The sequence below is a fragment of the Centrocercus urophasianus genome, unplaced genomic scaffold (genome assembly GCF_019232065.1).
Source record: "Centrocercus urophasianus isolate 14NV4802_14NV808 unplaced genomic scaffold, USGS_Curo_1.0 seq_39, whole genome shotgun sequence".
NCBI lineage: Eukaryota > Metazoa > Chordata > Aves > Galliformes > Phasianidae > Centrocercus > Centrocercus urophasianus.
Window position 1 is genome coordinate 948,037 of NW_024884966.1, and position 16,130 is coordinate 964,166.

Genomic DNA, 16,130 nt, shown 5'->3' on the forward strand with positions numbered 1-16,130 from the left:
AGGTTCACACCGGCCCACCTCCCCAGCCTGTTGGGGGCCCTCTGGATGGCATCTCTTCCTTCCAGCATGCAGAACACAGCTCAGCTTAGTGTCACCTACAGACATACAGAGTGTGCTTCTCCAGGAACAGCTGCCCAGAGAGGCTGTGATGCCCCGTCCATCCCTGGAGGTGTTCAAGGCCAGGTTGGATGGGGCCCTGGGCAGCCTGGGCTGCTATGAAATGGGGAGGTTGGTGGCCCTGCCTGTGGCGGGTTGAAGCTTCATGATTCTTGAGGTCATAGAATCACAGAATCACAAGGTTGGAAACAACCTGTAAGACCATCGAGTCCAACCGCCCTCCCATCACCACTGCTATCACCAGCACTAAACCAGACCTCGCAGCTCCTCATCCAGGCACCTCTTGAACACTGCCAGGGATGGAGACTCCACCACCTCCCTGTGCAGCCATTGCAGTGCCTGACCACTGAGAGAAAAAGTTCTTCCTTACGTCCAACCTAAACCTCCTCTGGTACAACTTCCGGCCATTTCCTCGGGTCCTGTTTGTTGCCTGGGAGAAGAGGCCAGACCCCTCCTCACCACAGCCTCCCTTCAGGAGGTTGCAGAGTGCAGTGAGGTCTCCCCTGAGCTCCTCTTCTCACACTCAACAATCCCAGCTCCCTCAGCCGCTCCTCATCAGTCCTGTGCTCCAGACCCCCTCACCATTTCGTTGCCCTTCTCTGCACACGTTGCAGGGCCTCAACATCTTTCCTGCAGTGAGGGGCCCAAAACTGAACACAGCACTCGAGGTGCGGCCTCACCAGTGCTGAGTACAGGGGATGCTCACCTCCCTGCTCCTGCTGGCCATTTCTAATGCAGGTCAGGATGCCGTTGGCCCTCTTGGCCTCCTGAGCAACCCAAGACATTCTATGATTCCATAAGGCAACAGCTCCAGGCAGCACCTGGGAATGAGTGCTCTGGGCTTGAGAAAGTCGTGATGGTCATGGGAGGGAAGGGAAATCCTGGGACAGCATCCTGGGAAGTGAAAGACTGGTGCTCCTGGCTAAGTGAGGCTGGTCAGATGCCTCAGACACATGCTGGGTTTTGGTGACATAATATATTTTATCTGTCAGGATGTCTGCTTGCACCTATAGCAGAGGGGTTGAGAGCACTTCAAGGAACCAGGACTTCATTTGTATCAAAGGAGTGAGACTCAACCTGTGCCAGGCTCCTGTGAAGTCCTCGGCTGATGGCTGCCTGAAGCCCTGTGCCCATCTGGGAACCAGTTTGAGAGCATCGCCTCTGTGCCAAATTCTGCTCTCATGGCTGCCAATGCTGGCACTGCTCAGCTGAAGCCAAAGATTCCAGGATTCTATGATTCTATGAAGGTTAGATTTGCACTAGGCACTTGATACAACTTTCATATGGTAAACCATGACAGTGTTGTCTTCCATCAACATTTGCCAGCACTTCTTATACAAAAAAACATTTCCATATATCTGTAGCTGTGTGCAGCCTCTCCATTCTCCCAACATTTCCAGTTCCATCATTTTCCTTAACCAGCTGATCTCATGGACTTCCATTTAACCTGTGGAAAAACATGAGGCGTTTTTACACCATCCTTGGAGGAAGGATGTAAGAGTCCAGTAGAGCTGGCTGAGCAGCTGTTGTATCTAAGCTGTATCAGTGCTGTATCTAAGCACATAAAATACCCTTATCTGGGAAGCACAGAAAAGTGTTGTGATAACAGTTTTGATCCATTCATCTTTAGTGCGGTTCGACTGGGCAGAGCTAGGAAGTTACTTTCAGAAAAAAGAATTCAATATAACAGAATTTTTGCTATAAAAATATATATAAAAAATAAATCAATACCAATGAAAATGCATCAAAATGTGACTTGAAAAACTAGTGTTCAGCTGCTCAGATAGGGAACATATTCTATGCCATTATTTAGAAATGAAGTGCAAACCTGGGACTTCCAATCCTGTAAACATGCCCATGTGAGTGGATGCATTCAGCAGGTCCTGTCAGACCCAGGCCTTGGTTCTGTGGCTCTCCCTGGAAGCTGTTCCCAGTAAGTCTTCCATGGAGAGACCCGGCTACCTCACAGACACACAGACACAGACAGACACAGACACAGACAGACACAGACACAGACAGACACAGACAGACACAGACACAGACAGACACAGACAGACACAGACAGGCACAGACAGACACAGACACAGACTTCTTTGCCTCCCTCAATGTGTAGGGAATAGATTAGCATCCAGCCACCACAGCTTTGTACCAATCCATCCCTACTCGTGTTAATGTATTTAAAGTAACTGTTTCCTCTTTCACATTTGGACTGTGAATTCATCTATGGGGCAGGGTGGTACCTCATGTGGTACCTCCACATTTAATACTAGGCCAGCTGCCCAGCGCCCAATCTGGGCCTTAAATGTGACCCTGGATGGGGCCCTGGGCAGCCTGGGCTGCTATGAAATGGGGAGGTTGGTGGCCCTGCCTGTGGTGAGGGTTTGGAGCTTCATGATCCTTGAGGTCCCTTCCAACCCAGGCCGTTCTGTGATTCTATGATTCCTTTTGACCTGTCCATCCCGCTCAAGTGACTTCCTTTTCTGTTTGGTGTGAAACTCAGCTTCCTATTTGTACAGCCCTGGACTGGGTGCTTGTAATAACTTATTTATCTCTGTGTGTCTTCCTTTTCACATCTATAAAAAGCACGGTGAAGTCTAATGACCATCAAAAACCAAAAAAAACCAACAAAAATCTGCGCAGTTACCCACCAAAGCATGGCCTCCATCCCCCTTCTGCCAACATGGCCCCGCTCAGCACCATCTGTCTGCTTTGCACCACCCCATGGATACTAATATATCCTAAGAGCTGCAGCCCAAGAAGGTGAGGCTCAAAGCTGCCAGGAATGGGGTAATGTCTTTTATGTCTGTCAGTATCAAGTCAGAGCTTCCCTGTTAACCCCATCCCAGAATGCTTCCATGCTGTATTCAGGAATATTCAGGAAATAGGTTCTTAGTACAAATGAAAACAACAGAGAGTTGCACATCTCTGTCACCACTCATAAATGATGTTTTTTCCCCAAAGAGCCATATCATCTCTTCTCCCCACTCTCAGCTGAGTACGTCCTTGTGTGAACCACCTCAGCCTCTGCTCACCAGTCCTCCCAGTCAGACACCCATCACCTCTCTCAGGCTGTCAGGATGAGGTTCTGTGGCCCATTTCTCATGTCAGGGTGTAAATCATGAGTAGTTCTGCTGAAGTCAGTGGGAACATTCACATTTGTGGTGACAGTAAGTCAGTACTGTGCAATGGCTGCAGTACTGCCATTCCTGTTTTGCTTGTGAAGCTGGGAAGCACGTTTTTCCCCATTCATGCTCCCCACTTGTCTTATCAAACATTGCAAATGCAGAACAAGGAACTCGAAATGCACTGACTTCAGAAATTCTAATTCCAGACTCCTACAGCTTGAAGATTTTACCATGAACAGCATGAGATCATCATCCAGGTAGGAAATGGTTACCATTAGTTAATCTTAAAGGAAAATCTGTGAGAACAAAAGCAATTTGTGACTCCCAATTCACTCAGATGGTATTCCATAATGAAATGGCCATTCGGTCACCATGGAGCTTGCTGCTGCATAACAGCTATCTTTTCCTTTAGGACTGCAGGAGGATCCCAAGGGTGCAGTGCTTCTGCTCCTCTCATGTGACCCCATCTGTGTTACCATGAAGGCTGGGGAAGGATTTTCAAATACATGTGTGAGAAGGTGAGCTTACTGCTGATGTACACGGCTTTCAGCCTCAGTAGAACAGCCCTGCAGAAATCCAACCTTTGCCCAACAATCTCAGAAAATTCAGGAAGTTTTGCTGTGGTGGAAGGGGTGTTGTAACTGGTGTTGAAAGAATACGGCCCATAGTGCAGGGCTGACTCATTACCATATGGGGTATTGAGATCATCAAGGAAACGATCACTGTTTGGCAGAGCTTTGTGCAAACCCCAGACAAAAAATCAGACGTTTGTGATTAGGCGAGACCAAAATAAAGCTCAGTGCACAACGCCCCTTCAGAATGCCTCACCACGGCTCAGCAACGGTCTGGGTGTCAGCAAGTTGGCAACCCCTCTTAAGAGAAGCCATTCTAATGCTACAAAAAGGGGCATGCTTCTACTGATAATTCTCAGGCATGTCAGAGCTGCATTGCACCTCCCATTCATCCCACAGTATGTCATCCTAACTGGATGGTAAAAAATCCTAAGGCACTGGAATGGGCTGCCCAGGGAGGTGGTGGAGTCCCCATCCCTGGCTGTGTTTCAAACCGTTTGGATGTGGTGCTCAGGGCCATGATTTAGCGGAGGGCTGGTAGAGTTGGGCTGGGATGGTTGGGCTGCGGTTGGACTCCATCATCTTTAAGGGCTTTTCAACCTGAGCTGTTCTATCACTCTATGATTCTATGATTCTAAATCCTAGGGATAGGTCAGAGCCATCAGGAGAGAGCATCACTTTGCTTGATAAACTGAGGGCTGGGAAAGGAAAGCAGGTTTTGCACATCCAGGGCATCGCTCAGAGCTTTTGGCAAGTTGCTGTGTGTTCTCAGCTCCTGAGTAAAGTCTGAACAATTTAGATGTGGAAACCAGTAGTAACGCAGTGTTAAAATCTTACAGAGCTTTCCTGTATTTACCAGCTCCAAACTCAAACTTTAAAGTAGTCCCTGCAATAAGATGGAAACCAGAAAACAGAATGTTCTCACTGTTCTCATTTCTAATTCATAGAACCACAGAATCCCAGCATGGCCTGGGTTGCAAAGGCCCACAGCGCTCCTCCAGCCCCAACCCCTGCTGTGTGCAGGTCGCCAACCAGCAGCCCAGGCTGCCCAGAGCCACATCCAGCCTGGCCTTGAATGCCTGCAGGGATGGGGCATCCACAGCCTCCTTGGGCAACCTGTGCCAGTGCCTCACCACCCTCTGGGGGAAAAAATTTCTTTGCATTTCCCTGCAGCCTGTGCTGAGCTGGGGCTGTTATGAAGAGAGAACGCCTGAAGGGTGCAGCAGAGCAACACGTGGGTTCCTGCAATCATGATTTCCTGCCCTGGTAATCCAGAGATCTCGGCCAGACTGAATGATGTCGCTTAAATCGGCCCAGTCAGCGTCGAGCTCCTCTCTGGCGCTGCACCTGGCAGCCAGGAGTGCTGGAGCACCGTCACACCAATGGCAAGGTGTGTCACTCTGTTTGGCCAACAGCAGCACAGCATGAGCAGAGCAGATCTGGACAGTTAATGTTACAACATCAGCCCAGAGAGCTGCACAAAATCAGAGTACATCCAGTGCAAGCAATGCCATGCTACCACAACAGAAGTGCTTATCACCCATCCTTCAGACACGATGCGGGGAATGGGGAAGTGACATCTGAAGGAGCTCCTTCTCACAGCAGCTGCTTCTCTCCTGCTGTTGCTGAAGCAAACTTAACCTGTGTTAACATTTGAGCCTTACCAACACTCTCACTGGTGTTTGTTTACAGCTGCAGCACTTTCCAGTATGATCACACTGAAAATAACTTTCTGATGCAGGCAGCAGAAGAGCCGATGAGCAGAGATGTGCTGCTGGACCTGCTGTCACTGACAAGGAAGGGCTGGTTGGGGAAGGGACAGCTGGGAGCAGTTTGGGATGCAGCAGTGATGAGATGGAGTTCAGAAACAAGGCAATAATGACCAGGCAACCCGGAATGCAGGTGTGCCAGTTGTGAATTTTTCTGTTCCGGGGAAAATGTGGGTCCACTACTGGATGGGGATCTGCAGAGGTCCTTTCCAACCCCTACTGTTCTGTGATTCTGTGTGTAACACCTTCAAAAAGCAGCCTTTCTGTTTCTGAAATGAGATAAACATCAATTTAGGCTGTGTGACATACCAAGAACTACAGGATGTTTTTCTGAAAGACCGCACCACCTCCCCAGCCAGCGCATCTCTCCTTAACCAGTGAGTGCCCAAACACACTGCAAACAGCCATCAGCACACTGCAGCGCACCAGTCCTGTCTGCTCCAAAGGGGCATTTGGGGCTGAATGAGGATTTCCAGAACGATTTCATAACATTTGCCCCAAGGAAGTTTCACCATTTTCCCCAGCCACGTATCCTGCAACCACCATGGGCTTCAAGCATCGCAGTAGGTGTTTATGTGGAGTGGGGTGTGGGCAGAAGTTACACATCTGATAGTGCCCCACGGCTTGGCTAACCTGGGCTGCTCACCGGGCATTCTCTTGTGATCCAAGGGGAAAGGCAGTGGTCATGGAGACAGGAGTCCATTCCAGCTTCAAACACCTAAGCCAGAACTAAGCTCAGACTCAAGCCATTAAGCCTAAATGCATGCCCTGTAGTACCTGTGTATGTGCTGTGTGTCTCAGGCCCAGTACTGCTGTGCATCCATCCCACTGCTTAAACAGAGGTACCCAGTGCCATCTGAGATTGTCCAGGGGTAAAATACCCACATAGGCTGGTAGATAATGAAGCCTGGGAGATCCCTTCCCATTCTAGAGTTGTGTCAGAGGAGATGGATATGGACTGGCAACAGACAGCTGTGTTTTAAGCAGCTGATCTACATCTGTGCTTAAAAAACACAGCATATGAGACCCTTATTTTGTACTTTCGTTTTTCAATGCCGAACTCCCCATGTGGAGCTGAGAGGGTCCCAGCCACTGTATGCTAGTGTAACATCTTTATTTACTGCCCTTGTTCAGGCATTGTCCCAGCACAGACAGTTCATTTACAGACCTTTCTATATATATATATTTTAATGGAAATAGAACCATAGAATCCCAGCATGGCCTGGGTTGCAAAGGCCCACAGCGCTCCTCCAGCTCCAACCCCCTGCTGTGTGCAGGTCACCAACCAGCAGCCCAGGCTGCCCAGAGCCACATCCAGCCTGGCCTTGAATGCCTGCAGGGATGGGGCATCCACAGCCTCCTTGGGCAACCTGTGCCAGTGCCTCACCACCCTCTGCATGAAAAACTTCCTCCCCAAAAATGATTCATGTTCTCCCCACAGATGTATGAAGAGAAGACAAAAAATCTGCTCTGTCAGCACAGTGAGACAACATGCCCCAGAACATAAAGCAGATCACAGCCGCTGCCAGGAAATGAGACTGTCCCAGGGTAAAATGTCACTGAAGCCCTGGGGTAGAACTGAAGGTGCTTAAGATTCATATCTTGGCCACCAGTTGTGTGAAACCAAGCAGCTTCCTTCAGATGAGCACAAACCGGAAAGCAGAAGCTGAATGAGAGCTGCTGCCGAGGGCTCTGTGAACTGTGTCGCATAAGAATGTGGTGTTGGTGTGGGTTTGGTTCAGCCCAGAGGATGCTCCCCCCTAGGAGCAGTTGAACAAGTTGAACTCAGCACTACGCTTACTGCCCTGACTTCCCTGAGCTTTCTTCAGCCATGTCCTTTCTCAGCTGCCTGCATCCTCCTGCTCAGCTACCCAAACAAGTCACACACCCAGGTCAGTCACTGACACGGCTTGGTGTAATTCCCCACCTGATGACTGACAGTCTTCCAATAACCTGAAAACACTGCATCCTCACCTCTGGCTTCAAAAGAGTTTGGGGTCTGAAACGTAGACTGCACAGTTCCAAACTGGCAGATAATTGCAGTGCCAGCTCCTCATGGACCCAAGAAAGAACGTGAGGGCATGGATGGGAAAACCATAGAGGCACAGGAATCAGTGCTGTTAAGCAGCATCTCCTCCAGGAGTCCATTCCAGAGGTTGATCAGTGCCACCTGCCTGTGCACACAGCACGTCCTGCTCTGATCAGCCTTTGGAAGTACTGACAGGCAGAAATCATCAAAAAGGCACTGGAATGGGCTGCCCAGTGGTCACTGCCCTGGAGGTGCTTCAGAGCTGTGTGTAGGTGGTACTGAGGGATGTGGTTCGGTGGGAAATGGTGGTGCTGGTGAGGGTTGGGCTGCACGACCTTGGAGGTCTTCTTCAACAGGTCTGTGATTCTGTGATTCTGAAGCTGAACCTTGAAATGCTGAGCAGATAACAATCTTAAAGGACACAGCCATACACCGACCTGGCACACAGCCTGAATCACAGAATGGCCAGGGGTGGAAGGGACCTCAAGGATCACGAAGCTCCAACCCCCCTGTGCCATGCAGGGCCACCAACCTCCCCATTTCACAGCAGCCCAGGCTGCCCAGGGCCCCATCCAACCTGGCCTTGAACACCTCCAGGGATGGACGGGGCATCACAGCCTCTCTGGGCAGCTGTTCAGCACCTCACCACTCTCACAGCACAGAACTTTGACAGTGGCCTGCACGGCCATTTCATAGCCACTCTCAGTACAGGAACCCTTGTAGGAATCAGGAGCTATGGAACAGTTTAGGATTTCTATGACTTCTCCAGAGACAAACCCTGCTCCTCCTGTCTGCTCACATGCCCTCCAGCACCATCCTGAGTGATGCCAGCAGCTCTGGGACAGGAGCAGTGCTCTCTGCCAAAGAAAGGGCTTAGAGATGGCAGCTTGAGGGAATGCAAGGTCTGCTTACTGCATCACCAGCACAGAGTTACGGGAACGTGCTCTGTTGTTGAGATGAACCCCAAGCCTTCTGCACAGCATTTCAACATGCTAATGCTCTAACTAGTCCTTCGGTGACAAAAAATGCAAATAGGAGCTTGCAACAGTGATATTCAGGGAGAATTTATAGCCCCCAGGAAACAGGTGCAGAGAGGAAGAGCTGCCAGCTTCCTTCTCATAGCTAGATGGCAGGTTGTTGAGATTTACAGCACAGCATCAGCTGCCATCTGGTCGGTAACTGCTCTCAGCATGCCAGGCTCCTCTCAAACCCAAACCTAGAGGAACTTTGCCCGACAGAGTTTCACACAGCCTGCCTGTTATGAGCTGAAATTCAAATGCTGAAGGCTGACACCGCTGCTGGGTAAGGGGATACCTGGCACATTTACATCCCAGCACCTGCACTGCTCTGGGTGGGAGCAGCACTGAGGTCCCCCCCAGCCCTATAAAGCTCCATTTCCTCACACGGACACACATCCCAGCTAACCTCAGCTCCGGCACAGAAGAGCTGCCCCCGGTGCAGGATGGCAGAGCAGCACTGGTACAACAGAACTTTACCCGGTAACGCTTTCCTGGTCGTCTTCACCCTCCAGGTGCTGGCTGGCATGTGCATCAATTCCTTCCTTGTGGCTGCATCTTGCATGGAGTGGTTCAAAAAGAAAAGCATGAACTCTAATGAGAAGATCTTGCTGTTTCTGGGCGCCTTCAGGTTTTGGTACTTGTGCACCTCATGGATATACCTCTTTATTTCAATGTTATTTCCCCAGCATCTTTTAGGCACAGGCATGCCTCTCGCCTTTGCAATTTTTCTGTGCTTTTTAAATTCTTCCAACTTTTGGACTTCTTCCTGCCTCTATGCTTTTTACTGTATAAAAATCGCAAATTTCAGGCACCGTTTCTTCACCTACCTGAAAGCCAAAATCGACAGGATTGTGCCATGGCTGCTGCTGAGCTCTGTGGTTCTGTCCCTGCTCAACTGCAGCCCTTTCCTCAAAGTTACTGATGAAAAGAACATCAATTTCACCAACCACGGGATTTTCTGGGAAGTGAACAAAGAAATAAGGGAACATTTTCGCACTATAGTTTTTATCTGCACACTTGGGTTTTCCATGGCGTTCATAATGGTAACCTGCTCTGCCTTCCTCCTCCTCTTCTCCCTCTGCAGACACAAGCACAGGATGCAGACCAGCTCTGCCAGGAGCCTCAGCATGGACGCCCACATCAAAGCCATGAAATCCCTTCTGTCCTTCTTCTTCTTCTACTGCATTAATTACATCATCTTGATGTCAACAGTGTATTACAACAATAACAATAACCTCCTGACGTTACTCCTTTTGGTCCTTCAATACGCTTTTCCAGTCGTTCATTCCCTTATTCTCATTTTTAGCAATCCCAAACTGGAAAGGATAGTGCTAAGGTTTCTGCCTTGTGCAAAGTGCAAGGACTGCACCAGGCAGCCCACCAAAACATCGACGCTTTGTTCTTCAGTTCAGGTCCTGCCATCTCCAACGGAGTCCTCAGCACACTGCGGGTGATACAGGTCTTCTACCTTCTCCTTTTAAAGTAAAACAAATCACTGAATAAAGTTCTTGTGAATTGAATTAATTATTGTTATCACTTGATCTGAGTAATTCTTTGAGATAAGCTATTGTCAGTAGCCAAGCAATGCGGTCCTGTGATTTGGTGACACTTCCATCTGCTGCTGCCATGTTACTAGGCCTGGTTCCAGCAGTGGACTCTGGCTCTGTAAAACACTCAGGAATCACAGAACAGGCTGCCCAAGGAGGCTGTGGATGCCCCATCCCTGCAGGCATTCAAGGCCAGGCTGGATGTGGCTCTGGGCAGCCTGGGCTGCTGGTTGGCGACCTGCACACAGCAGGGGTTGGGACTGGATGAGCATTGTGCTCCTTTGCATCCCAGGCTGTTCTGGGATTCTATGAATCACAGAATCACCAAGGTTGGGAAAGACCTCCAAAATCATCCAGTCCAACCATCCACCCACCACTAATATCACCCTATTAAACATGTCCCTTATTACCACACCTAAATGTTTTTTACATTGTGAATGTGTTTTACATTTAGGAAAACGAGTAACGGGTCCCACAGCCCCACAGCAGGGCACAGTGAGCCCAGCAGCAGCCAGTTGGTGCTGCAGCCCATGCAGAGCCAATGCTGAAGCTTATTCCGAAAGGATGCAGCCAGGCAGGGGCCAACACTGGAGCAGGGGAGGTGTGAGGAGGCGTGAGCCCCACTGCCCACCCCTGTGTCACTCAGAGGGGAGGAGGTCAAAGAGCTGGGAATGAAGGGGGAAAGTTGAGCCTGGGAAGAGGGGTGACATGTGGAAAGGTATTTTAGTTTCGTCTTTGTTTATCGCTATCCCACTCTGTTTTCTTAATGGCAATAAATCAATTTTCCCAAGGCCAACATTTATTGTCAGTGGTTGCAATTGATCTCCCTGCTGTTATCTCAATCCAGGTGCTCTTCCATCCCATTTTTTTCCCCCGGGCTGCAATGAAGGGGCACTGGGAGAGAGCAGAGCAGGAGTCTGCCAGCAGCCATGCAACTGGCTACACAGCAAACAGATCCAGCACAGAGCAGAACCTGAATCGTTCATGGCTTTGACCAGATCAGGTCCAGATGAGCTGCCAAACTCTGCTGGGTCCCACTCTGCCAATGGGACATGCTATGCACCAGCCACATGCCCTGAGAGAGGCAGGTCTTCAGTGCCATCTGGACCCCCTTGCTGCTACATGACGCTCACAGAACAGACACCATAGCTCCCTTCCTTCCCTGCTTGTGCTCCTGTAGTTGCTGCTTTAGCACAACGCTTTCACAAAAGGCCCCATTATGCTCCTTGCTCCTGATAAGCTGTGTCACATCACCCCTCAGCAGGAGCAGCTCTGTCCCACTGCAGGGAAAAGAGAGGCAGCAGTAAGGCTATGAACCCCTAGACCCCCAGGTGGCTTGGGGCTGGAAGCAAACACAGAAAGGGCACTGGCATCACCACAGTGATGTCCCTGAGCCAGTTGGGAACAAAAGGATTTCACTCCCATGCAACATGGGTGAGTGCAGTGAATTTCATTTCTATACATTTGCATATAATTAGGTGAATTAGAGCATTTGTATATTTAAGCACCTTCTGCAATATTCATAAAGTTCTTTATGGAGAGAGTGGTGAGGTGCTGGAACAGCTGCCCAGAGAGGCTGTGATGCCCCGTCCATCCCTGGAGGTGTTCAAGGCCAGGTTGGATGGGGCCCTGGGCAGCCTGGGCTGCTATGAAATGGGGAGGTTGGTGGCCCTGCATGGCACAGGGGGGTTGGAGCTTCGTGATCCTTGGAGTCCCTTCCAACCCAAACCATTCTGTGATTCTGATATTTGAGACCTGATGCATACAGGGCAGGCAGAAGCACTCCTACCCACCCCATGACCACAACAGCATGTGCAGCACATCACAGAGGCTCATCTCGGCACCCATCTCTGCTGCTGCCTACCCAGGTTTCCCCTGAGATACTCAGTGCCTCTACTCTGCACTGTGAGTTCCAGCAGCCCCAAACACACAGTGACACTACTGCTTCCTTCTCTTCCTCTGCGTCGTCTTCTGTGCAGAGGTTGCATAGCTGCGCTGGGCACATGGTGGGTTTCTCTCCAGCTCCTCCTTCTTGAGTTCCCAGTCTTCATCCACCTGGTCCAAGGGCATTCCCCTCATCGCTGCTGTCTGGCGGTAGTTTCTGCTCTCCACCTCTGCTCTGGGGAACAAAGGAAGTTTATCTTCAATCCCCGAGCACAGCTCAGTCACAGCACGTCCATGGAAACAGGACTGTGTGTTGGCACGGTCAACACATCAGCAGCAGCAACCCATGAGAAACCCCCAGCCCACCCCACCGCCCCAGCGTGGCAGCCCAGGCACTCAGCCTGATGGAGGTGGGAACCCGCAGGGAGGATCTGTGCAGTTCAGACCCCGAACCCAACTCAACAGGGAAGCAGCAGCTGCCATTTATAGAAGTTCTCAGATTTTTGCCCACATCTACACTGAATGACGCTGAACAAGTTGGCAACCTGGAAATAAACACGCTTTGCTGTGGGATTCCTGGGGCAGAGATTTGCAGCTCCCACACTGCCCTCCTCAGGAAGCTGCAGGGAGCAGTGAGGTCACCTGTCAGCTCATCTCCCATTTAGGTCACCTGCGAGTCCTCAGCCACACCGGTGCAGAAAATATAAAGAAATCTGATGCAAATTCCATGTTTGTTATTCAGAGGTCACTCAGCGTTTGTAGGGTTTCAATGCTTTGCATGTCTATGCAAACTACACTGCGCCTGCATGAGGGGCTGGTGGGGGAGGAAAGGGCTGAGCTGGGGCTGACAAAGGGTTTGGGTGCTCATGCAATCACAAAAGCTCAGCTTGGTTGGGTCAGAAGGAACCTCTCAGTCCCCAGCCCCACTCTTGCCCATCAGTTCGGAGCCCAGCTGTGGCCTCAGGCACCCACAGCTCTGGGCAGTGCCAGGCTCTCACTGCCTCTGGGTAAAGCATTTCTTCATTTCTTCCAACATCTGACCTGACCCCCCCCCTCTGTGGCTCTTAGCGATGCCTTTCAGCCCTGCTTTGGGCACAGCCCCTCTGCCTGTTACTTTAAAAATGTCTTTTCTAGCACCTTTTTGCCTGGCAGGCAAATATCCATCCTGACAGGGACTCCATGTAACACAATATCCCTCCCATTTACATCCCAGAGCAGCCAAGGCTGTGACCAGAGGACAGATCTGCACTGTGCAGCACTGGACCCCACACACAGCCCCACGCTGTGCTGCAGCTACAGCCACTGCTCATCCAGAGCCAGCCAGCTCTGAAACATGGCTGCTCGCCTCCTCCACCTCAAATTTGTCATTCACCTCAAAATACCACTCAGCAGTTGCACGCCTTAGGCTGTTGCCTCTGTGCTCATCAGTGCATTGTGCTGGATGTCAATCACCATGTCAATCATCACATCAATCATGTCACCCACCCTGTCAGTCATCTTGTCAAACACCTTGTCAGCTATCCACTCAGTTACCTCTTCCATCACTACAACTGACCTGGCAATCATCCCAGCAACCCCCCACCAGCCCCTCATCCAGCTCCCATCCAACTTCCATCCAACCCCCCTTGCCAACCCCCAGCCGATCCCCATTCAACCTCCCATCCAACCCCCCTATCCAACCTCCATCCAACTTCCCGTGCCAACCATCATCCAACCTCCATCCAACTTTTATCCAACTCCCAGAAACCCACCATGCCAACCCCCATCCAACCCACCTCCAATGCCTAATCCAACCCGTATCCAATCCCTCATCCAATCCCTCATCCAACCCCCATCCAACCCTCCCATCCAACCCCCAGCCCTGAGGCAGTGCACCGCCCATCAGTGCCATCCCAGCCCCCCTCCATCCCCTCCCAGCCCCTCGGGGTGCTCTGCAGGTGTCCCAGCAGTGCCAAGGGGCACAGCCAGGAGCTATGGGCCAGCATGCCGCTTGGTGCTGCCAGCACTGCCCCACTGAGGCCTGGAGCACGTGTGCAACATGAGACAGGGCTGAGCCTTCAGATCTATTTTAAATTGCTTTTGCACAGATAAAAATATACTCGCCAAATCAGCGAGCATAGCTCAGCTGAGAGAGGGAACGATTTCAAACCGAAGGCGGGGAGATTTAGATTAGATGTCAGGGGGAACTTTTTTACTGTGAGCAGTGAGGTGCTGGCACCGCCAAGAGCTGTGGTGCCCATCCCTGGACGTGCCCGAAGCCACGAATGGGCCCTGGGCAGCCGGAGCTGGGGGCACCCGGCCCACGGATCTGGGGCTGGGCGCTGTGAGGACCCCTCCAAGGCAGCGCTGCTGCGACGCCGTGCTCTCAGACTCCGCGGCACTCACATCTCCAGGAACGTGACGCACTCGGTGTGCCCGTAGATCTGCGCCAGCCTCCTGGGGGTGTCCCCAAACGGGTCGGCCGCGTCCATGGGGGCGTGCGCGGCGTGCAGGGTGCGCAGCGCCGCCAGCCGCCCCGCCTCGGCCGCGCAGTGGGCTGCGGTCCATCCTGCAGCGTTGCGCAGGCACGGCCGGGCGCCGTGGGCCAGCAGCAGGCGCAGCATCGCCACGTGCCCTGCGGAGGGGGAAGAGACGCACAGTGAGGGCTCCGCACCTCCACAGCCTCAACTGCTCTTTCAAACAGCCCCTGTGCATGTGGGACGTGAATCATACAACAGAACAGGAGCCCACAGCGATTTGGGTCGCAAGGCACCTCCCCCCCCAATGCCACGGGCTGGCTGCCCCCAGCTCTGAGGCGTAAAGAGCAGTTTCCCTCCCGCTTTAAGCGCCGGAAGGGGACGCGGGGCTCCGGCGCTCGCGGTGCCGGCGCTCGCTGCCACCGCAGCAGTCGCTGCCCTTACCCCTGGCAGCAGCCCAGTGCAGCGGGGTCCAGTCGGCCCAGTCCGCGTCCTTACTGTTGGGATCGCAGCTCTCCGCCCGCAGCAGCCGCTCCGCCCGCCCGCGGCGCCCCGCGGCCACGGCCTGGTGCAGCTCCGTCATGCTGCGTGCAGCGGCCGGCGCGGGGCTGAGCGCGTCCATCGGCGGCCATGGGAACCGTCCGCCGTCTGCCCCGCGGCACCGCCCTCGCTGCCGTGGCGGCTCGGGCCCAGCCGACGGCGTCAGCAGGATCCCGGCACGCCGCCAGCTCCAGCAGAGGGTGATCCGTGATGGAGCAGCTCCCTGCGAGGACGGGCTGAGAGCTGGGCTGAGAGCCGGGCTGTGCTGCTGGAGAGCAGAAGGAGCGGGGAGAGCTGAGAGCGGCCTGCGGTGCCTGCAGGGCTGTATGAGAGAAGGGCAGACTCTCATCGGGGTCCGCGTGCCGGGACGAGGGCGAAGGGTTCGGAGCCAAGGAGGGCAGATTTCGGTGGATGTAAGGAAGGAGCCGCTGGCGGTGAGGCGGTGAGGCGCTGCACAGGGTGCCCAGAGGTGCTGCTGCCCCGTCCTGCACGCAGCCAAGGCCAGGGGACGGGGCTCTGAGCACTGAGGAGCTGCGGTGTGCTGTGCGCTGCAGGCCTGCGCTGACGGCCTCCGGGGTCCCTTCCTGCACTGCACCCGCCGGCCATGTCCCTCAGAGCCACAGCACTGTCACCCAGAGGGCGGTGAGGCACTGGCACAGGTTGCCCAAGGAGGCTGTGGATGCCCCATCCCTGCAGGCATTCAAGGCCAGGCTGGATGTGGCTCTGGGCAGCCTGGGCTGCTGGTTGGCGACCTGCACACAGCAGGGGGTTGGGACTGGAGGAGCGCTGTGGGCCTTTGCAACTCAGGCCATGCTGGGATTCTATGATTCTATGATATGATGGATGTTGGTGCTGCTCGCTTGGGTGCAGCAGTGCCATTGGCTTTAAGATCCCTGTCACACACCTCCTCCTGGCTGCCTCCTGCTGACCCTGAAAAACCTGTTCTGTAATGAAGCAGAGCTGTGGGAGCAGTCCTCCAACGGCTCTCTTTGGCAATAAACGAAATGCTTGAACAATTCCAGCCCTTCACTGAAACAAAACGACAGGAAAAAAAAAAAAAAAAAAAAAAAAA

General features: G+C 52.5%; 2 protein-coding genes across 2 annotated transcripts; one reads left to right on the forward strand and one right to left on the reverse strand.

Annotated features, from left to right (window-relative positions):
* The first annotated feature begins 8,965 nt into the window (after nt 1–8,965).
* LOC122167813 (taste receptor type 2 member 9-like) lies at nt 8,966–10,085 on the forward strand. Its single transcript, XM_042832659.1, has one exon. The coding sequence runs from the start codon at nt 9,075–9,077 to the stop codon at nt 10,083–10,085; it is 1,011 nt and encodes a 336-aa protein (XP_042688593.1). The 5' UTR covers nt 8,966–9,074.
* A 1,769-nt stretch (nt 10,086–11,854) lies between these two features.
* On the reverse strand, nt 11,855–15,101 carry ANKRD66 (ankyrin repeat domain 66). Its single transcript, XM_042832680.1, has 3 exons — nt 14,891–15,101; nt 14,448–14,676; nt 11,855–12,297 (listed from the first exon to the last, which is right to left on the reverse strand). The coding sequence occupies exons 1-3, from the start codon at nt 15,099–15,101 to the stop codon at nt 12,117–12,119; spliced, it is 621 nt and encodes a 206-aa protein (XP_042688614.1). The 3' UTR covers nt 11,855–12,116.
* Nucleotides 15,102–16,130: the final 1,029 nt, after the last annotated feature.